The following is a 23,995-nucleotide window of genomic DNA, read 5'->3' as shown; positions in this document are numbered from 1 at the left end:
ATAAATTGATAAAATATAGATAGTTTTGAGAGAGAAAAGGGTAAATCAATTAAATGAGTTGTTATCACAATGTTTGTGTATGGCTGTTCCATTCATAATGTCACCACAGAATTTATTTAATTATGTGTATTTAAGGAAAGAGATTTTCATTTTTATTTGGTTGTGATTTTTAGATAAGGTTGCCTACCTCAAGATTGGAGAAGCTAGAAAAAAATAAGCTGTGATGAGTTTACTAAATAAACTTATTTAAGAGTTCAAAGCAAGCAATAATGTGCAATACACTCAGAATTTTAGGTTAATCAAGAAAGTTAGAGAAGTTGAATAGTGAGCAGAATGTTTCCTGATGGCAGAATAAGCAATATGGATATTTTAGTGTGAGTTTTCTGCTAGAACACCCAACAATTTCTTGTTGGTACTGGATGCTGAAAATTAACACAATAATTAACAATTTATCAAATTATTTTATTAATTTACATTTACAATGGCAACTGATGCCATTTAGTTGCCTCATTAATCCTATGTAGTATAAATATAATATATATATTATATATTATAAATATATAAACTGAAAAATCTATTAATTATATTTATAGTAATATTTTTCCCTAGGGACTTGTGTATTTGAATGACTCAACAGTTTAGACTTCTAATGGCTACCAGAGTTGGAGGCTCAAAAAGGAGAAGCAGATAAAGATTGTGCTGGTTTTGGCTGGGACAGAGTTAATTTTCTTCATAGTAGATAGTATGAGGCTATGTTTTGGATTTGTGCTGAAAACAGTGTTGATAATACAGGGATGTTTTCTTTATTGCTGAGCAGTGCTTATACAGAGTCAAGGCCTTTTCTGCTTCTCACCCCACCCCACCAGCGAGTAGGCTGGGGGTGCACAAGAAGCTGGGAGGGGACATGGCTGGGACAGCTGACCCCAACTGACCAAAGGGATATCCCACACCATATGGCATCATGCTCAGCATATAAAGCTGGAGGAAGAAGAGGGAGAGGGGGGGACATTCGGAGTGATGGTGTTTGTCTTCCCAAGTAACCGTTACGCGTGATGGAGCCCTGCTTTCCTGGAGATGGCTGAACACCTGCCTGCCCATGGGAAGGAGTTAATGAATTCCTTGCTTTGCTTTGCTTGCGTGTGCAGCTTTTGCTTTCCCTATTAAACTGTCTTTATCTCAACCCATGAGTTTTCTCACTTTTACTCTTCTGATTCTCTCCCCCGTCCCACTGGAGGAGAGTGAGTGAGCGGCTGTGTGGTGCTTGGTTGCTGGATGGGGTTAAGCTGCGACAAAGAGCAATCCACTAATCCTCCAAACTGGGGAGTTAAAAAAAGGTTTGCAAATTTCTATATTCCTAATAATAGATCAGATTGCTGTCTATGCTAAGAACTTTCAGATGTATGTGGTCTTTTAGTTTGATCCAAATTAGCCCATGATAAACTTAAGAAGTCTTAGACTGTTAGAGAGTGCTCTGTGTGCAGGATGATGATTCAGGATACTACTTCAGCCAGAGACCTTGGAGTAGGAAGGCATGTAGAGTCAGACTGCTCTATATTTAGCACTGTTAAATTACAATACAATGGAGCAATGGTTATGACCTGCTGACATTTTGTTCAAGAGAAAACTGAAACCAAATATATCTGCAATGTTAGAAACAGATGTCTAAAGCTTCAGGGAGTTGTGGAAGTATAGAGAGAAAGATGTAAAAAAACAACCACAGTATGATCTTGGGGTCTTTGGAACTATCACTGTCAAAATGATGCTTCATATTTCTGCAAAAGGAAACAGTATTTGAGACAGTGGTGGATAATGTGAGGTTTCCTCCCAGTTGTAGGAGGTTGTCACCCCAAACAGATGAATACCATAGTGCAACATCTTTTCCAAATCCCAGTGGAAGAAACAGGAGGAAACATTTCATCCAGTCTCAGGCAACAGCTATGGTATGTTAAGAAAATAGATCCATGGAATCCAGAATAATAAAAACAGATGGTCTTGCCATCTCTCAACACCCCTAGGGTTTTTTAGCACCCATACTGTAAAGTGGAGAAGCAACCAACAAGACCTACAACTTGGAAACCACGCAATTGAAATCTCTGTAGACAAACAGAATATGTTGGCTCGAGACAGCTCGCCTTTTATACTGAGTGGCCACAGTACACAACTGTTCATGTTCGACTGCATCTTCCAAGCTTCAAGGTGATTTTGAGTAGAAAACAGATCAGGGATTTTGGCTGGTGAACATATGATATAACCTGATCTGTTTTCTGCTATTACTGAGACTTAATATGATTCCATTCTGATGTAGGGTACATGCGGGGTTGAAGTACACTGTCGGCAGGTCTGGTAAGAGCATAACTTGTGGTAGAAGTGGGAACTCTTGGGTTTCCATGCAGTGTGACAAACCACTGTTATGGTCTAACATATGTGGGAGCTCGTCATAGTTTTTAAGTGTATTAGTTGAGGTACAAGGCTCTGTATCACATTGCCTTTAAAATACTTCCTCTCCAGATTTGCACATTCAGACCTGGGGTGTCCTAACACGCTTTTATCCACACTAAAGTTTTTTTTACCCCTCTTCTCCCCTCCCACAAACTTTATTAGAGCTCTGTATGATTTTAAGATACCAAGAAAAGGGAAATGAACTTGCACGGCCTAATTGATAAAATTCTGAATAATTTTAGGACTTCCACTGTGTCATTCTCTACTCCATGAGTAGTCCCAGGAAAAATTACAAGGGCTGCAGAATCTGTTAGAAAACACTGATTTCTGCGGGAGCATTTGCAGAAAATATTAACTGCTCCTCTGTCAGGGATAATAAGATTTTTCACATATTTTTAATTAAACTGAAAACTTCCATGTTTGCATAATAGGCTGGTTTGCTTGCTTGCTTGGTTGCATACTCTTTTTGCTCTTTTTAATTATTTCTATTTCTTATGCAAGAATCCTCTTCACACCTTCTCTTTGCTCTCTCTAAGCAGTTTGTTGTTTTTCACAGTTTGATCTTCACTGACAGCTTTCTTTGCTGTGTTTTTGGTGCGTAAAGAGCAAAACATACGTTTCGGTCTCAATGACTTTCATTTTAGATTAGAAAAACTGAAATACAAAGTGAGAACAAATATAAAATCTTCATGAGAAAGAAAGCAAAGAATCTGTAAGATCTGCAGTTTAAAAACCTCTGTAAAACCTTTCATCTTTAATCCTCTTATAATGCTGTCACTGGCTGACAGGCAGATGGAGAGATTTTTCATTTTATGGCGTAGAAAGGACAGATTCGTGATTAAGGCATAGATTGGTTCTCGAAGGATTCTAGTTCAGTTTACATCTTTTGATATAAACTTTGTACGGATGTTGATTTAGGCTTCACATTGCCTGTATCATTTCTTTCTTTTCCTCTTCTCTGTAATGATAACTTTCCTCTGTCTATTTAGATATTGTAATCTCAAAAATGCTGTCCTTTGCACCAGAACTGTTAACTTTGCTATAATCTGAAATTTAGGCCTGATAAACGTTATACAATAACTCCAGTTCAGGGATGCAGTTGTGCATGTGCCTAATCCCTTTGGAAAGTCAGAATAAGAGCATACTCAGTGTATGTCTCCATACACTCACCTGAACTGACGCCGAAGAAGGAAAACATACAGTAGTTTTCAGAGAAATTAGATGTACGAAACAATGCATCTATTAGCAATATGAAATCTGCATAGTACAAACATTAAGCAAATTTCTCTTCAGTGATGTGAGAAGGATGAGGATATGTTTATATTTCAGTGTGTTGCTAACTCTGAACTATAAGCACAAATGAATATTCATATTTTTGATGTCACACAGACAGCAGTGGATATTTCAAGGGCAACTTCAGTAGAATTTGAAATGCATATTAGCATTTTAAAACACTCTTATTGGAAGCTATTATTTTTTACTCATGTTATCTGACATAAAGGCAATTTATTTTGATGTTCACATTTAGTTGTTGTGGCTTTATATCTCATCTGACTTCTATGCTGTTCAACTCATCATGAAGCCAGGTTCGTTTTCAGCTAAGAGTAACATGCCTTATTTTAGCCTAGTTTTTGTGCATTGGGAAGCTATGCAAGCACTCACATGGTATTCAGTCCTCTAGACTTACAGTATCAGTCAAGTGAAAATTTCTGCACCAGTAAAAAAAGTGAATTTGTGATGGTTTGGCAAACAAACCAGGTTTTTCTTTTCCAATTTAGGAAACTATCAAGGTGGTTTTTAATTACACATTAATCAACCTTAAACGGCTCCTTGAAAGCCATCTGATATCACTTGCTTACAATTTTAGCAACTATAGGAAAGGAGAGCAAGCTGACTTTTCACTTCATCCAGAGTCTGTAAAATAGGCCCAGGAGGAAAAGAATTAACCAAAAGAATGGAAAATAAGAAACAAAAAGAGGCTTGAACAAATGGCCATTGCATTTACCACTTCCCCCAAGAGTAGTAACATAGAAAAGTTCTTGATAGGAAGAATTGCTTGGCAGCGTGAACAAATTTATTCACTTTTTGCTTGCAGATCATGGAGTCCATGTAGGAATATAGGAGGAAAGTTCTGTGCAGGTGTCCAGAATTGCTGCAATTACTCTGTCTCCCTAATACTTTTGCCATTTTGTCTTAGAAGGTGTAGGAACTGTGAGTCATCCTCCTATTGTCCAGTGGGTTTACATTCATTTAATGCTTTTATTCTCCTTTGAAAAAAGCTTTCAGAAATACATTTTCTGTTCATCATTGCCTCCAAATATGCATTTCAGTCTTAAAATGAGAAAACTCAGGGGATGTGAATAAAAATTTCCAGATCAGCTGTAGAGTATGCCTCCTTGGTTTCTATGGTAGCAAAAGGAATTTCTTAGAAGATTGCCTGTTGTACTGGTTTTGGCTGGGATAGAGTTAATTCTCTTCATAGTAGCTAGTATGGGGCTATGTTTTGGATTTGTACTGGAAATAGTGTTGATAATACAGGGATGTTTTCGTTACTGCTGAGCAGGGCTTACACAGAGTCAAGGCCTTTTCTGCTTCTCACCCCACCCCACCAGTGAGTAGGCTGGGGGTGCACAAGAAGCTGGGAGGGGACACGGCTGGGACAGCTGACCCCAACTGACCAAAGGGCTATTCCATACCATATGACTTCATGCTCAACATATAAAGCTGGGGGAAGAAAAAGGAAGGGGAGGATGTTCGGAGTTACAGCATTTTGTCTTCCGAAGTAACCGTTATGCGTGATGGAGCCCTGCTTTCCTGGAGATGGCTGAACACTGCCTGCCCATGGGAAGGAGTGAATGAATTCCTTGCTTTGCTTTGCTTGTGTGCATGGCTTTTGCTTTCCCTATGAAACTGTCTTTATCTCAACCCACGAGTTTTCTCACTTTTACTCTTCTGATTCTCTCCCCCATCCCATCAGAGGAGAGTGAGCGAGCAGCTGTGTGGTGCTGGATGGGGTTAAACCACAACACCTGTACAAGTTAATTCAAGGTACACTATGTGTTATTAGCTGAGCGTGATTGCTTAGAGGAGGATTCTGGTTTTAGCTATTATTTCTTGAAACAGACAAATCTTGATTTTATGTAACAATATTAGTCAATGATTAGGGAATCATTATGGAGTCATAGACTAAACCCTGGGATTTTCACTGCCCAGGGGTGTGTTATTCTGACATGCGAGATCATACTTGCCTGCTAGCAGCCAAAAAGTAAGATCATTAATTTCATAAGAGTAATAAATAAGCTGAAAGAGCCTGGACGTAGGCTATACATTGCTATAGGTTTTGTTAACATGAGGTAAAGGGGCTTTTTATATTCAAAAGAGAAGGAATAATGTGGTATATCTTTATATGTCAACGCCCAACCTGCAAAAAAAATCCAAACCAAAAATCACTTGAGACAAGTAGGGCTGCTGCTGTCTTGAGGTGACATTCATAATGCTTCCCTCCTTAATGGGGTTAGGCAGTTTGCTAGACAGTTTGAAAATGCAAAGCAATTCTTCACCTACTCTCAGAACATATCCAGGTAGCATGATATTTCACAAAGAATATTTGAGTAATGCTTATGAATCTCATAAAATGGAGCACTTCCTTGTTTTCAATATTTACTGCAAAATATGTAGTATGATAAAACTGAAGATTACTTAAGAAGGTCGTATACACAAATGGTATTTTTAATGTTAAGTGGTAGAGGAAACACTTTAAAGGTATGAGGGAGACACTAATGAATATTATTGCCTTTTTATGGACCTTAATATTTAGCTTTATATAAGGAAATTGGCAGAGAGAGAATGTATCACTGAACTGAATAGTTTTTTAATTCTCTATCTACCTCTCCAACCATCTGAGAAGAGGAAAAAATACTCATTAACTCATAAAGAACCTTGTAACTGCCTTCTATGTTTCTCTTTTTATGCTAATCTATGTATCTCTGTTGCCATCTATATATCTTGTGAGCTTGGGTGTAGTCAGCAAAATCCCTGACAAAATGCAACAAGTCACAACAAACAGATGGTTCTGTAGTTTTGGGGGCCATTTTTGCTAACACAGGTTACAATATTCTTCTGCGGTTGTGTGCTTGTGTGGTAGATCTCAGCAGGGATTTCTTTGGGACCTCTAAGCTCATATAGGTGGGCGTGTGGGATCTTAGGCTAATTACAAAAATGGGCATGTAGCAGAAAGTGACTAGGTCCTTTATCAGTTTAAAGGCCCTTTTTTCCCCGATTTTCCAATATATGACAATGAAATGTCAGTGTTTTCTCTATAAAAGCTCTGGAGAAAATATGAATTCTGATGTTTACATAGATGACTAAGTGGTAACTCTAAGTTACATGGTTTTTTTAGTGTTCTAACTTCTTCAGTTTTGGTTGTCTAAGCATACTAAGGAACAGGTAAAATGAGATTCATTTAAAAAAAAAATAAAATTTATGTTTAAGGAAGGCTTTAGACAGAGGATTGGTGTCTCTTTCTGAACTAGAGAAAACTAAATAAAAATATAGATCTACAGAGCTAAGTACAGATACTAACTTACTGTCGGGTAGGGATGTATTCATTGATATCTGTGACATAACACTCCAATGGTTCTGATTTTTGAATAGTAATATATTTCAAATTATGGGAAAAGAGGAATGTAAACTTTTTCAAGTGTGTTAACTCTTAAAAATAGAGCTAGTGCGTTTTTGAATTTATGGGTTCCATTATTTTACCATATTTTCAGAGATATAGTTCTTTCGCCGGCTTTCTTTTTACTTTCATTTTCTATGTAATTTTTTTCATTTTTTTCTTAATAAGTAAAGGACTTCTTTTATAGTTTAAGTCTTTGAAAAGCATATTATTCCTCATAACTGATAATAATTGCTGAGCATCTTTAGAAACTGGCTGTTGCCATTTAGAATGAAATGCATTCTGTTCTACTATAGCATGAATGATTTTGACTAGCATTTTGATTAGTATTTTGCCTGCTACCTATGAATTAAACAGAGCTTTAAAAGTTAATAAGATTTTTGTTACTAAAATTGAAAAACTGGTACTTTCCCTTTCTGTTTCAAAATGTTCACTGAACACATTTTCTAGGCAACATCAGAATGTCAATCCATTTATTGGAACTGTGGCGAATTATTCAGACAGGGTAGAATTATTTAATTGTACTAGTACTCAAAATGATGTAGGAATCTAGTATACTTCTCATAGGATTGGTCATGATGGTCTTAGTCTACCAAGATTAGTTTTCTAAATTACTAGCTTCTTAATTTTTTAAGATTTTTAGTAAGACAAATGAGGAACAGCAACTATGCTGCCAATACTTTTCTCTCTTTACCTAGAAAAGTTGATTGCAGAGTTAATTTAAAGTTTTTCTATTTTAAAAGTTCCCCAAATACCACTTTTCAGTTCTATGCATTTTTTTTTTTCCTGAAAGACAGGGTAAAATAAGGGCATCTTTGAAAAGGAGTATCTTCTCACATTCTACTCTTCCTTTGCACCACATATGAATCCAAGTGTACTGAGGTCTAGCTCCTTCTGTGCCTAGGTGCCAGGGAGAATGGGAGGGAAGGCAGAAGGAACAATAACATAATACTTAGCATTTATTTGGCAAAATTCTCAGAAGAATTTTTACAATTATCACAAATGTGCATGGGATGTGAACTTCAACCTATGTACATAATCAAAGCCTGTGTGTCTGCATTAACTGCTCAGCATCAGTGGTTGTTCCTCTTTATACAGGTAGGAAGAATAAACCCTGGAGACTAAATTATATGCTCACACAATGAGCTTGTATCCGGCTCATCCCCTAGGAAATTTTGTCATAGCATATCTTATTTCAGGTTTGGGATGAATTTTAAGACTTCTCAGAAAGATCGGTGTTTTATCCTTAAATTCCCTGTAAAGGACAAAATCACACAAAAAAGGTGGATCAAATGATTCTCAAATTTCAGAGATCTTGAGCAGAGCTAACCACTTAAATTTTACTGGGAGGGCATCCTGTATTTTTTTTCATTTCACAATAGCTCTAAACCATGCAATCACAGAGAAGATGTATGCTACCATTTACACTTTGGCAATTTTTAGGCCCAACTGGTACCATTACTAAAAGGAGCAGCCAGAAGCTAAACAAGAGTGGTACAGAGTAACTAAAAAAACCTTATGATTCTTAAAATTGTATGTAAAAACCAACATCAGTTTATGAATAACTATTACTAGATAATAACACTGAATCATTAATAAATTCTCCTGTTTATCATTGATGCTGTACCATTCTAATCATATTACTTTTTCCACATTATGCTTTTACATGCTGCCCAGAACTTGTGTCACTGCATTGATTTAGGAACACTGGACCAGCAAACATGAGTGAGAAGGCACCAGTAGCACTTGAGTAATAATTCAATAAGGCAATGGAAAGGATATGCTAGTGGAACACAGAGCTGCTTACACAAGCTGCAGCACACTTAATGAGAATCATTTTTCCATGATCTAAATTCCTTCATGGCAGGTGAGAAGGCTCTTTAGAGGATTTGGGAAGAAAGCTATGATTTTGGTTAAAAGAATCTCACAAATTTTTTGAGAGTTCTGTTCAGTCCTACTCTTGGATATATTTGGGACTTGGGTTTGTTTCTTTGCACACAAATGATAGGGTATGAGGTCAATGACAGCTGGAAGGAGGAACTGCCCTACTTTTCTGTAAAGTGAATGCTCCAAAGGACAGAAAAGGCTTCCAAAGCCTAAAAATATTATTTTAATAAAACACAGGCTAAGATACTAGAACAAGATGAGTCTTCAAATAGAGAAAGTTCTCATCAACTATGGCAGATCATACAGAGTAGTTTGAAACAAATCTCTCCATGCGTATTAGGAGTTTGCAAGGTGGTGTCTTTGACACAGTTTTGCTTTCAACTGTGCAGATTTTAGATAGATTTGTGATTTGAGCTAATGGGTTTCCCCACGTAGCATTCTCTCAGGGAAACCACCTGTTTTGGTGGTTTGGACCTGTCTGTCCAAATGCTCCATGGAACCTAGAGGGGAGCAGAACAAAGACAGTCCCACTCCCTGTTGCTCACTCACCTTTGTAACAAAGTCTAACTCAGGATGTTTCTACAGTAAATTTAAAAGTAAACAAATTATTCTGACAAATCAAAATTAGAGGTGCACTTAATATTCTTTGTAGTTTGTTTTAATACAAATTTTTTTTCTTTTTGCTGTGGTATTCTTGCAAAATAATCTGTAGAAATAAAGGGAGAAAAATACTTTTATAACTAAATGACCATTTCTTAAACTGCTCTTGCAGTATCATTTTGTTGAGTGTTTTTATTCTTTAGGCTTGATATTTCTTCTATATCCGAGTGTTTGAGCTGAAGAACAATTGTTTTGTTTTGATTCAAACATTATAACATTTAGTAAACTACCTTCTCTCATCCCTGTAGAGTCTGTACCTGTGATTCTCTGACATTGAGACTCTCCCAGGGGCCATCCAGGGTATGTTCAGCTAGTCTATATCTTTCCAAAAGAGCCACTGAAGACTCCTAAGAAACCAGCAGAGCTACTGGAACCAGCAATGGCAGCCAAAAAATGCTCATGAATTCTTAGTTGGGGTTTGAAGGAATTAATGACAGCTGTTTCGGTGTGACCATTGTCTTTGCTTTCCAGAAATATTGAAGGAGCTTCAGCATCTATAGACAGCATCCTCAGGTGGTTGACACCAGCGGGAGTGCTGCTATATGGGGAGGGTATGGCTTTGGTGAGATTTATGCCACACCTAGATGTTGTCAGGGTTTGCAGATTGTGCGAATATGGGTACTCTCTGGGCTATTACAATTCAGTGTAGAGAGACTGGGCTTTAACAACAGCTGGCATCAGCTCTCCTGAAAACAAGTAAAATAAAGGCAAGCTGGAAGTTAGCAATAGGTCTGTCTTATCTCTTTTTAGCTTCCAAGTGTTGAGTCCATTAACTTTACAACTTCACCTGCAGTTTCTTTAGAAGTGATATTTTTCAAATTACAGTAGTTTTTCAGAGTTCAAATGGAATCATGAATTTGGGTGAAGCTGTGAGGATGGTGATTTATGGGACAGAAGAATTATACATGCAGGAAAGATCCAGAGCTGCTATATCAGCAGGAAAGCTATCAAATTCAGGTGAATGCTCAGTGAGGGCAAAGGAATTGGAAAGAACAAAAGGAAGATGCCTTTTTCTACAAGAAATCTCACTGTGGCAGCAGATTAAAGAGCATTGATATAAGTAGAACAAGAATGAGAAGCAGAAAAACCTGTGAAATCTGAATAGATTTGTGTGATTATAGAATTGCTGAAATTGTGGGTCTAGTCTTAAGGGAAACACTGAAACAAATTCTGAGAATTTATGAATGTGCATTGTTTTGTCAATACAAACATGCAGACATTTGGGGTTTTTTAGTAAAGACATGGTAAATTTACATGGTGGGTTTTTTTTGTTTTTTTTAATACAGCAAAGTATCCAGCTATGCTAAATCCTCTCTAGCAGGTCTATCTGACTTTCAAGCAGTTTATAGCCTCATCTACTATTTTTATAGACATCTTATAAATATATTAGCTGGATAGATGTCTCTATGTGCTTGTGTCTCATTTTAGGAATGAAATGAGAAGTCTTGGTTTGGAGTTTTTTTGGGGGGAGGGTTTTTGTTTTTTGTTTTTGTTTTTCTTCCTGTGGGTAAATTAAGGTTAGGCTTCTCACAGCAAAATGACTGAATCTATAGTTAGGCTTATAGCATATACCTGAAAATTCTAAAGAGAGTAATGGCTGATTAAACCTCATCAGATATAGATTTCAATATGCCAGTATCAAAACTCATGCGTCTGGTGGAAAGATCAATATTTCTAATGTTTTTCATACCGGTTGAATTAAAGCTATATTAATATTTTCTCATTTCTTATTTTTCCTTTTCTTATTTTGATAATCAATATGAATTTTCCGCAAGTCCAAATGAGAAAATCTTATCCAGTCTTATGCTGTGCTTTTTTTTTCCCTACAAGAAAGGCAACCTTTTTTAATATGTTTTTCTGAACTAATTCAACATTGTGGAATGAATTATTCAAATAGATTTGCTGCCTTGTAAGCAAAGCTTTTAGTTCATGTCTGTTATTCAAGATCTTTTAAAGGTCATGAACTTTCTTTTACATATTCAACAGATATGTTTTTCATTGTAAATCTTGACTTTAAAAAGAAAAACACAGTAATGTGTAAGTAGGAAGCCTAAATCTTTTCATCTACGGGTTCCTTCTAAATAAGGAAGGAAAGTGCATTGGCTTTTAATTTTTATAAATTGAATAATAGATCTCTCATGGGTATAATAAACTGATTTACCTGTGAATCTTTCAATAAGATTTAATTAAATTCTCTTTGCAAAGCAACTGAAGTTTTGTTTGAAAGACAACACTTGCATTTTAAAATGTCACTTTTTCCCTTGGGCTGTAATTAAGTTTCATTTAGATGGCTCCTTTATATTTTGACTTTTCTTCTTGTGTTCATACTTACTATTGGATTCTGCCTTGGATCCCTTAGCTTAAAATAACAGGCTTTATTATTCCAGCTGCAGAAGCCCATGAACAGGCTTTATTTTTCACTAAGTCCTTATCTTGGACCTGGCTATTCATTTCCAAATAACGTTAACTTTCTGCCACAGCATCACCAAAATCTGGTTCTTCATCCATGTAGATGAAGCCTGAACCCTAAACGTGCTCTATTCAGTTAATAGAACTGCAACCTTCATTATTCTGGCCTTGACAATTATTATATTTTCTATGGATCATATTGCCTCTGAATTCGTCTTCCTTGTTGCTTTGGGCTGTCTCTTTAGTCCATTAGCATACATAATTCTTACATAATTCAGCAGATTCTTTTGTTTGCTTCTGTAATTCAGTTCTCAGTGGCAGGCTGGATAGAGCAGATCAGCTCAATATTGACTTCAGCCTCTGTGTCATAGTCATGCCTTAGTTTCATCCCTGAACTACCAGCTTCTCCCACAAAGACTTTCTTACTTAGTCCTGCCTTTCCTCTGTAGCATGAGAAGCACTTCAGCAAACCTTAAAAAATCCTTGCTTACCTCTTTCAAATCCCAATTTACAGCTCATGTTAACCATTATCCTACAAAACCCAGATTTTGTGGTAAGGCAGATAATCTAAATCGATATTTTCCTAATTCTTTTTTTGGTTCCATGTAAAGTACTGTTATCTACTAAAATTTGTGCAGTTAACAAAGCTTTCTTGTTCCATTTCTCACATTATTCATTTGCTTGAGTATTTTATAACTAGTCTTTTTCCTTTTTCTACCCGTGTTTTTAGACTGAAGGGCTTTTGGGGCACAGGAGAAAGGAGGTCCAAATATTTGGACCTCCAATATATGCCAATATTTGCTGCTATAGCTGTGTCATTGAAAGTGATACACATAGTATATTTGACCAGTCCATTCATGTTAGATAGATTTATGTGACTGTGGGAAAATGAGGTAGAAATGAGTGGATTTAAAAAAAGACACCTTGCCTTTTTTTTTTCCTTTTTTTTTTTGTGTGTGTGTGTATGTAATCTGTGCTGGGAACTGCACCTTTAGGAGCTTTAGCATTTTGTATTGTACAGAGGCTAAAATTATTCAATACTCACTAGTTAAAATATAGTCTTCTGTGGTTGCCTAACACTGAAAATAGGACAACTATTGTTGAGCCACATTATCCCTCTGAATACCAGCTCTTTATTTGCAAACAAACAGGTTTGTAAATGTTATAAATGTATAAAGACTTATAAATGCTTTGAGGGTGTTCTCTTTTGATAGGTATATATGACATAATCCCTGGGACAACAATGCCTTGTCTCGATCAGGACATCTACACACTCTTGGAATATAAATAGCAAGTAAATAATTGTGCCGCTAGTGTATACTTGATGAAACTCTTAATGGCTATCTGAACATCCTCAGACACATCCCAGAGCAGTAATAGCTACCTGCAGTGTGATGAGCTTGGAAAAATTTTAGCAAGTCTGTTGCATCAGGAGTGAGTTTCTTCCCTAGAATGCAACTGGGAGAGTTAATAAGTATAATGTATATATTAATATAATATTTTATATAATATGTATATGTGAATATGCCTGTATAGATAGGTTTCTGAGCAGTTTTCTTCTGAATAATAACCCTCATCGTACCCAAATGCTATTTTGCTTGCTATTTTGTTTGCTCTGGTGGCAGTCCGGCTTTACAATACAAAGGTCATCTTTTGACTCTGAGCTGAATAGCTAATATAATCTCTGTTCAGAGGAACACTATACTTTTTGTTTAGTTAGCACTATATTGTGCTTTGGTGTCATTTTCTCACTGGGAATTACGTGTTTCTGCATGAACTATCCTTTCGAATCTCATCCATTTTCCCCAGGAGGAAATGACAAATCACCTAAATAAGTGTGTGTCGTGGTTTAACCCCAGCTGGCAACTAAGCCCCACACAGCCACTCGCTCACTCCCCCCCGGTGGGATGGGGGAGAGAATCAGAAGAGTAGAAGTGAGAAAACTCGTGGGTTGAGATAAAGACAGTTTAATAGGTAAAGAAAAAGCTGCGCGCACAGGCAAAGCAAAACAAGGAATTCATTCACTCCTTCCCATGGGCAGGCAGTGTTCAGCCATCTCCAGGAAAGCAGGGCTCCATCGCGTGTAACGGTTACTTGGGAAGACAAACGCCATCACTCCAAATGTCGCCCCCCTTCCTTCTTCTCCCCCCAGCCTTATATACTAAGTATGACGTCATATGGTATGGAATAGCCCTTTGGTCAGCGGGGGTCAGCTGTCCTGGCTGTGCCCCCTCCCAGCTTCTTGCGCACCTGGCAGAGCAGGGGAAGCTGAAAAGTCCTTGACCAGTGTAAACATTACTTAGCAACAACTAAAACATCAGTGTGTTATCAACACTGTTTTCAGTACAAATCCAAAACATAGCCCCATACTAGCTACTATGAAGAATATTAACCCTATCCCAGCCAAAACCAGCACAGTGTGGCAGGAGCTGAGGTGTTGGGTAATGGATTATTAAAGGCTCATTTCCTTTACTTTGTGTAGTGACATATGATGAGAAAAGTTCACTTAACTCCTTAACTGCAGGTGTGGCATGCTCTTCCATTTTGTGTGATTTGCATTATTGAGATGGGGCTATATCAATCTTTAACTAAACTCCTGCCTTGCTGGGAGGAGAAGGCCAACTTGCACAAGTGAGGGACCTGATTGTTCCTCATTATTGCATTTGATTCTTCAGTGTCGCAGGCTTTCTATAGGCACATGCAATCTGATGGCTGAACTAGGGTAAAGTACTTAGTGTCACCGAATCCTTAATTTCACAGACCTTGACAAAAAAAAATCTAAAAATGTTAACTGAAATGCACTTGGACTAAGGGAATTAAAGGGCTGGTTTGGGCTGAAATTCATAATGATCTGTATAAAACTTATTTGGTAGCAGGGAAAAGATCCAGGTAAAAATTGAAACCTTGAATGTATAACGTCAGCCACTCTTATTAACTGCAAGGAACTAACAGCTGTTAAATCACTGACCACTGCAAAAAAAAATTAGCAATCTGTCTGCCACCAGCTGAAACATATTTCTGTGTGAAAGATGATTGACACTCATTCAGGGAGTGGAGACACTCTCTACTTTTAAGTAGATAAAGAACGGTTATATCTCTTCATTAGGATACTTTCAATTCAGTGATTTTTTTTTAAGAATAAGATAGTCTTCAAAATGCTTTTAAAGATTTAGTCTCCATCCTTGAAAGTTATGTGGGTGAGCCATCTGACTACAAAATGAGACAATACAGAGGGATATGAGGATTATAACCACTTACATTTAGGCAGCTGATGAATCAAACTAGTCAAGCAGTCTAGTCCTTGAAGCATGCTTTTAACAAACTGATCACAAGAAAACTGGAATTGAGTGCAGCAGTTTTATTGAAAAAGTCCACAGGTGTGTGCAATTCCTTTATTAAAATGTTTTCAAATACATTGGACAAGGAGCAATTGATGATCAAGAGTTATTCCTTTTTTATACATTTTTATTTCCAAAACTATACAAACATTGGAAAACTTTCCTTTTCCTCCATTTTAGCTATTAATAATTCTGTACTGATAAGTTATATATCTCCCTTTTCAATCTGCAAGCCCACTTTCCTGAAGGTGACATTTTACATCTTTGAGAATTAAAAAAAAAGGTCAGTCATATTTACATGTGCCTAAGGTTGCATAATTGAGCATCATACAGGTTCTGAAAACCAGTGGATAAATGGTTTTCGAGATTCACCCAGGTGGGTTGAACGTTTTAAATACACATAAACTGCATACATGTGATTTAGTAGCCAAGACGCCCTTTGTTCCCTTTTATTTTCAAGGCTATCTGTAAACTGTGTGCTAGCCATGGTAAAGGTTTGTTTTAGTAAAGGTACTCACTGGGTGAAAAGCAGCACTGACAACAACTATTGCTGATCAAGGACATGAATGGGCAGAGAATTGTATGTGTATATATAATACAAAATCTAATGTTTCAAAATGAACTTGAAGCTCTTATGTAAAAATAATGTCTAGAATAAAAGCTATTTCTTGAACTGGATTAAAGAATAAAAAAAACCCCACAAACACTTGTGTAAGGAAAAAAGTAGAGCTCAACATGGGAAAAGAACAATAGAAGCACATAGATTAAATTCGGAAGCTGACTTTGCAATGTATAATTACTGGAAATTCAGTTGAATATAGCAACATTATCAATGGAAAATGAAGGCTACAACTGCAGCAGACACATACAGTATACTTTATGAGCTATTGTATTGGCCATACAGATTTGTCTACATGTTATTTATTTGAATCCTTAAGGCTTCTCTAATGTCTTACATGAAAGTGCTGTCTGCTTGGATCTTCCATGCATGAGGGAAAGGGGTAATTTTTCAAGGAAAAAAAAAATTGTCCACATTTCAATTACAATAGCACATCCAGAGACACAAAATAAAAGACAAAACTTTATGGTACCTTTGTTTCATTTATTTTGGCCCCCAAAAGATGCATGCACTAGACTTTATGTACTACAAGGTATTGAAATATTTACAGCATTGTACATGTGCTCTTAAAGGGATGGCAAAGGGAAAGGTCTATTTTTATCTTGGTGGGAGTAGAAGTTACTTTCCTAGCTTAATAATACCTATTCAAAGTGAGAGATGACTCTTCCAAAAAGAAAAGCCTACAAAGAATAAAGCTATAGCATAATTATAGCCAATGTTAACAAACTGTACAGCACTTTACCTGGGAATTCTCCTCTCTCTCACTCCTGTTTGAAATAGCAGTACGAACTATTAAGTGATGTCGCCATGCTCCACTTGCGCTGTCTGCTCTGTTTCTCTCTATTCCAGCAGGTATAGCTGTATATTACCTGTTTATATGATTTTTATTTCAAATTATTTTGGCATGTTGAATGGACGTTTAAGTCACAATAACCTGATGGCAATTTTTGGACAAATGATATGATTGATATTTACTGGGTTATGGCACTAAAGAATTCAGACCACTATAAAGCGTGTCGTAAATACTTCAAGTGGACTTAGGAAACCATCTCTCTAAGAAATTCAGTGAGTAAGGCTCATATCACTGATTTCCTTCTGCTTTTAAAGGTAAAGATATGATACCCAATACACCAGGTTAAACAAACAGAAGGCAGTTGGGAAGAAGATGCGGGCATAGGAGTCCATTTTGGCAATGCGGATATGTATTCTTCCATGCCTCCATGCTCCCGTTCGACAATCCTCAAAGCAGCAAAAAAAACTGGCACAGTCCTTGCCATCAAGACACTCATACCCATATTCTTCATCCCTTTCTTGGAGGTGTGTAGCATTGTTCATTTGAATAGTAGCTGATCGAGGCCGGATGTCAATTGTAGGTGCCTAAGGTGAGTGGCAAAAAAAGAAAAAGATGGCAGGAGGGAGAGACTGTTATTATCACCAGACCAACAGGGAGATAGAGACTAATGGTCAACACGTGAATGATGGTTCTGCATGGGGTACATGGGAAATTGCTGAGGAGTTCTAATGGTAATATTACCTTGAACTTAGTAAAATCAATTGCATCATACACTTCAACTTTACAGGAAAGCAGCACAAATCAATATAAAGTTAACAGCTGTGGACAATTAGCTTTAAAGCCAAAGTAAAGTAAACATTAGAGGTTAAAGGAAATGTTCAGGAATGTAATTGATGGCATTTTGAATTTCTTTTGTGTTTTATATTTTACATAGCTGCTTGACATCTAAATTTGTGTATTGTACATGGAAGGAACTGAAATAATCAATTGGAAATGCAGGATTTTAATATAGGGCTGGTTTGTGTTGAGACAGGAGCAAATTTATATACAGGAAAAAGGCAAAACCTGGGTCTTTTGAATAACGTTAGGAGAATCTCTATAAGACTCTCCAATTGTTTGAATATATGCAGTTCACCATCTACTAATGTTTACCAACTAGAAGGTTCAACATGTTCCAAATTTTATATAGTAGCTGTACATATATACACATATATATTTGGAATGAATTGACCAAATTAAGCATTTAAAACACATTTGAGCACTTGGTGAACACCAGGATGACAGGCATTGAAATTTGCTGCTGATAGTTATTAGGGTAAAATAACAACAATACCATTCCATAAGTATGTAAATTTCTTGGGTTTTATTTTATGTGGTTTCTTTTTTTCCCTGGGTTTTTTTTGATGAAATCTCTGCATTTCTGAATGAAGATAAGGTTTGGATGTGGAACATAGCTAGATATATTTGCTAATTTGCTAAGAGTGTGTTGATCCAGTGACAGCATTAAAAACATATATGCATCTTAAACCCTTTCAAAACTCTGACTTTTTTGCATAAGGAACAGCATTTGAGTAATTGATGATGACATTGAATTTTGTTCAGGTCAACATCAGAACAGATTTGGTTTTATAATTTGAAGTGAAATCACAAAGGTTAAGAAGACGGGGTCAGAGTTGAGTTCTAAAAGGGTGCATTGCAGGTTTCTGGTGTAGCTGGTGCTATTGGATCCCATGGCAAATTGAGAAAGAGAGGAGCAGAAATGTTTTAACATTAAACTCTCTTAATTCATGCGATCCAATAATGTTGGTCACTCTTGAACTTAGGTAAGCTCAGAACCATAGTGAATCAGTATTTGGGCTGCTGAATCAACTCTACAAATTGTTTAGAAATATGTAACCATTCTACTTAATTAGGAAGTTACTTTCAGTAGAATGCTTAGATGTCTCATAAAAAAAAAAAAAAAAAAAAAAAACAAAAAAACAACAAAACACCACTCTCATATAAGCTCTAATAGTTAAATTCAGCAGTCGCATGCAGTGAATTTCCATTCCAAAAAACATTATACCTTGAAGGAAAACATCCGAAGAAGCTTTCATTTTGTAGACAGAAAAGAGAATCAGAGGGTTTTGTTTTAAATAAAAGAAAGAAGGAAACAAAGAAAGAGACAAAAATAATGTAAATTAAAAATATGTTTCTAAAACATAGTAAGTCAAAAAGAACTAAATTTATAGAAGGGTTGGGATAATAGCAATTTAAACAAGTATCTGTAATATAAAACCCCCACATTTTTTACTTCTCACTGTCTTGTAACTACATCTGGGCCAAAGACATAAGATATCAAACTCCATTTAGATCTTTTCATATTCTGGGAGGATTCCAGTCTTTTATGTTGAACTGTTTTGAAAGAGACCATTCACAGTTTATAATAACACTTTTTAGAAAAAATTCTTTTTACCTGCAGACTGGGTCCTGAACACTCTACTTTTAAGTTTTTTAGACTCTGTGATTAGGATCCAGGCAATTGTTTATAGTTCTGTTTGTCCCCAAATGCTCACAGATAAGTAATGCAAAGAACAAGTAATCTGCCCTTATATGGACACCTTTAAGTGAGACAACTAAATTTGAGATAGTTAATCTTTGCTCCTTTAATTGACTGTGAAAGACACACATGCACACAGACAGCCTTTCAGTTCGGCCTAAGACAGGCCAGGACGCATCACCCTCTGGAAGTGCCTCTTTCTTTCTTTTGACAAAGAGAGAGGCCTATGATCAAATCCAACTTTAGCATACCTAAAGTTAGGTGAGAGTTCTTCCTCTACAGTCTTGCAGATGTTTTTCTGGCTGTTCATCCACTACAGAGTACTTTTTTTTCTTTTTTTTTTTTGAGTCTACTTTTCAATTCTCAACAGCTTTTAAAGTTGAAATTATAGCAATAATGTGTAATAAAAGGTTCTTTAATTACTATTTTTTCTATATTCTTTTTGTGCTGTATGTTATAACTAAAAGATAATATCTTCAAAAGTCCTTGAAGATTTTAGCAGAGCAAATCCAAGTGACTCCATTGTTTCCTAGATGCCTGAAATGGATTTGAAAATACTCTCTATTAATGTAAAACACTTGTTCTTCACATTTTTCACAGGCATATTTGGGTTTTTTTGTAGATGATTAGGCTACTTTTCCCTCTAGGATTTTACACTAATTCTTTTCACCTCAGAGATTCCAGACAACAGACTTTTCAGCTCAGTTGCAAAAGGCAAGGAGAAATCTGTCCTAGACAAAATAAGCAACAAACTTTTTCCCTATCTGGGCAAAACCCCAAACCCCTACTGAAGGTATTTCCAGGATATTTTTTTATTGTGGCTATTATATGCATTTTTTTATTATTGTGTAGCATGCATCCATAAGTGACATTGTAAACTGCTAGCCAAATCACTTTCTAAGGGAGAGAAGTAGATAAAGGAGGTAAGAAATACAAGAAAAAGAAGATAAGGAGACAATGAAAAGGAAACAGATGCCTAAGGGGAAATTAGAAAAAGCATACTCCATAGTTTGAATATAAAAGTTTAACTGTAGTCCTGATACTAAGAAAAACAGTCATGTCAATAATAAGGACATAAGTTAATGGCAGAGAATATTGCTAAAGCTAAGACAGAGAAACTGACAGTTCTTCCATAAAGGTCACAGCAAGAGCTCTATTTATAACATAAATAATGGTTTTGGTGATAGTTGTGATTTGCAGAATGCTGGTTAAAAGGATCCTTATTCTAAGAAATTAGTTTCTCTGGCATCCAGACAACCATAATATATATGAGAATGAGCTTTTCATTCTCAAGGTGAATGTTTGCATTCTTATTAATACAAAGGAAGAGTATATATGTCATAGCAAATTCTGAAAAGAAAGTACAAGCATAAAGAGGGATTTAAATGCTCTCTCAGAAAATCTAATTGCATTTTAGACCTTGCTGGTAAAAAGATACATACTGGATTTTTCTTCTTTTTGTCTTTATCCTTGCTTGGCTTTCTGTTGCTGACAAAGTAGTGCAAAGTTCCATATTCCACCAATGCAGAGAAAACAAAAATAAAGCAGACTGACACAAAAAGATCCATCGCTGTCACATAGGAGACTTTGGGAAGAGATTTACGAGCAATTGTACTTAGGGTGGTCATTGTCAGGACAGTTGTAATACCTGGTAGATAGATAAAAAACAACAGAAATATTATTACTTCAAGTAACAAACTGATTTTGCAAGTTATCTCTCCCTGACTGGTTTTGAAGTATGCCTGGACTTCAAACATATAGCAAAGATATTAAACAGCACATCCCAGCAGTGAAATGTGGATTCAATGAGAGCTTCGAGGATTAACACGGGGTATGAAACATTTTTGCATGGTCACTGCAAGTGCTGCTCTGCAGAATACTTTGGTTAGATGGATTCTGATTCTAAGAAATTTAATTTAGTTTTTTAGTTTCATAGTTTACTTCTAGGGGGCTTTTATTTATTTTTAATTGAGAAATTTAGTTTTAGGGTTTGTGTGCTCAAGCCCTTAAACAGCTAGAGAGAAGAGAACTTGTGTCAGAGTGAGAATATAATGGTGGAGAATAAAAATCACTTTACTCCATTCTTCAAAGTAACCTCAAGACCAATCTCAAACTTTTTGTGCTGTTGGGATAAGTTTTGCTTATATTCAGTTGCAGGGTAATGATACCAGGGTCAGTGAGAGACACACTTGCAGCCATTATATGAGGTAGAAATTCATGAAAATTCTTAAGAAAGCATGTAATCCAGCAGGAACTTCAGGACAAAATGTGTGTAGATTTGTATGTGTGCTACATAAAGAAATAAATCTGTTTCCTTTCTCTTGCCTAAATGCATTCTAGTTGTATGCAAAAGTTGCTAGCCTCACACAAATTGTCTGCTGCACATTATTTAAGTGATTTCTTGCATATAAACCTGGAAGGGAGAGTCTCTCCTCAGGGCTCCTTATAATTGTAACACTGTGAGGTCAGATTTCTCTCTGTGCCAGAGCAGTATCTCTTCTGGCCTTCATAAGTGACTGTAGTCTGTAACTGAGAAGTACTGTGACATGCCTCACCATCCCTTCTCCTTTCAGAACTTTATTCCCTGTACTATGATGTGAAGAACATTAAAAATGCATCAGAACAGTTAAAATCCATCACATTTTGTATGGCAAATTTCATACCACTGACTTTACCTCCTCAGTGGTACAAATAGACTAATTCTCAACAGAGGGACCTGGTCTCTTTTGTAGATCTAAGTAAAATTTAAAATAACAGCTGAATGCCTTTAATTAATTTTATACTTCTTTAAAGCAGATTTTATAACCTCTTTTTAGAGAGGACATGCAAAAGGCAATAAAATGCTTAAAACTTTCTGTCATGGGAGACACTGGTCCTCTATTCCTGTGTATCTTTCAAGGGAGTTCTGGAATGAAACTGCTGTCCCTCATTTTGCACTCCAGTGCTCTGTGCTGTAGTTCTGTCAAGAAAAGAAAATGCAGAAGGAAAAACTAAAACGATTCTCACTTGTGTGGATTTAATGCAGAAGTAAAAAATGTGTTTAACTTTCTCTAGTTGAATGTTTCTACTTTGCTAATTCTTACAGCTACAGCTGCTTTGCACAAGCAAGGTTAATTTGGTCTCTGTTAGTTTATTTGTGGAAGAGTTGCTAATTGTGTGGAAATTGCTAATTCTGATTAATTGCATGTTGCGTTTTCATGTATAGGATTTTAGATACCACCAAATTCAGTTGATTTTGTGGCCTGAAGGCTACATTTAATTGTTGGTCCCTAAAGTAGAAGTCAGGGTGCTACATTCTCCCCTTTTTACAACTATGGCACACAGCCAGAAAGATTGATTCCTTCTTTGTATTTGTTTCATTTGTATTGCTAGTCACTGTGATATGGAAGTAGAGCAAGTAAAACTAATGCATGCCTGCCTCTAATCCAGCAATTTTCCCCATTGTCTTGATGTTTATAAAAAATACTGCTGTCATCAGAAAAGATGCAAAAGTTTTTATTGTAGGCAATCTACAATACTCCGAGTTAGGGATCTGACACAGTAAAAAGGAAGAGATGCAAATATGGTTTAGGCTATGTTATTCCTTGGAAATGACTACATCCTTCCAAACAAGGACAGCTCATGTGAAATTGTCTCTCCTCTTAAAAACTGGTGATCCGCAGAGGTGTCAGTTAAACACCATAACGCTTGAATAAAAGGAAGAAAAAACAACTCACCCAATGATGTTCTGGCTGGAACTGCATCCTTATTAATCCAGAAGGAGACCCAGGACAACACAACAATAAGTGTGCAGGGAATGTAGGTCTGAATAGTGAAATAACCCATTCTCCTGCTCAGGTTAAAGTAAACAGACATGACTACATAGTCTCCTGTAAAATAAAAGCATACTGAGTTAAAATAATATGTTAAAAACCCAACACAGAATTTCTATATAATAGCTAGGGTTTTCCTACTCTATGTCTGGGGTATATATATTAAACTGATTCACCAGATATAATGATGGCAAATACATGCATACCTCTTCTTCAACACTGGTATAGCTCAAGAACTGGTGGATTTTCCACACTATGAAAGTAAACATTCTTGCAGGTTCACTTAGGTAACTTGTACTTTAAGATTTCAAGGGTAACCTTCCTTGCATAGCACAGCAGGCTTCTTTCTACCCAAGTCGTTCCTCGTAACTTGCAAATGCCTGGTATAGTCCTCTTACAGCAACTGAGTGAGTGATGGTGGTCCAGCAAACCTCCAGTCACCATGCTGTCCCTGTTAGCATGCTCTCAGCTCTGCTCTCAAATAATGCATGCTTTCAGATGTACTTTCTAAATTATTCACGTTCTCAACTATTCTTCAGGGCTAGGCTGTGTCAGTAATTAATTTTTTATTTGCCTGCAGATCTTCTGTTGTATTATCTCCTCTAAAAGGATTTGAACCCACATATCTAAGTGCCCAAAAAAGCCAGGCTGTATGTTACTCTGGTGTGCATAACACCTCATTCCTGTTCAATAGTTTTGTGATTCTTTTTCCAGGATTTTTCCCCTCTCAAACTATTAAGTAAATTCCATCTGGATTTAGGAATTACAGCAAAGCTTCACTTTTTGATGTATTTTTTCTAAACTAAAAAAGCCTACTTCTC

General features: G+C 36.5%; 1 protein-coding gene across 5 annotated transcripts in view; it reads right to left on the bottom strand.

Moving 5' to 3' along the window:
• Positions 1–17,131: 17,131 nt before the first annotated feature.
• GABRG2 (gamma-aminobutyric acid type A receptor subunit gamma2) overlaps positions 17,132–23,995 on the bottom strand; it is a 69,986-nt gene continuing 63,122 nt past the window's right edge. Inside the window, exons 7-10 of one of the 5 annotated variants that reach the window (XM_075509494.1) lie at positions 23,079–23,231; positions 20,805–21,010; positions 18,889–18,912; positions 17,132–17,407 (exon numbers count right to left, since the gene is read on the bottom strand). In XM_075509494.1, the coding sequence (XP_075365609.1) occupies positions 17,132–17,407; positions 18,889–18,912; positions 20,805–21,010; positions 23,079–23,231 (659 nt within the window). Of the gene's footprint in view, positions 17,408–18,105; positions 18,124–18,888; positions 18,913–20,804; positions 21,011–23,078; positions 23,232–23,995 lie in introns of all 5 variants that reach the window. The other 4 variants (XM_075509496.1, XM_075509495.1, XM_075509497.1 and 1 more) reach the window with 4 other exon arrangements.

The sequence above is a fragment of the Mycteria americana genome, chromosome 8, assembly GCF_035582795.1.
Source record: "Mycteria americana isolate JAX WOST 10 ecotype Jacksonville Zoo and Gardens chromosome 8, USCA_MyAme_1.0, whole genome shotgun sequence".
Classification (NCBI taxonomy): Eukaryota; Metazoa; Chordata; class Aves; order Ciconiiformes; family Ciconiidae; genus Mycteria; species Mycteria americana.
Note: the sequence above shows the minus strand (reverse complement) of the source record. Positions and strands in the feature narration are given on the sequence as shown.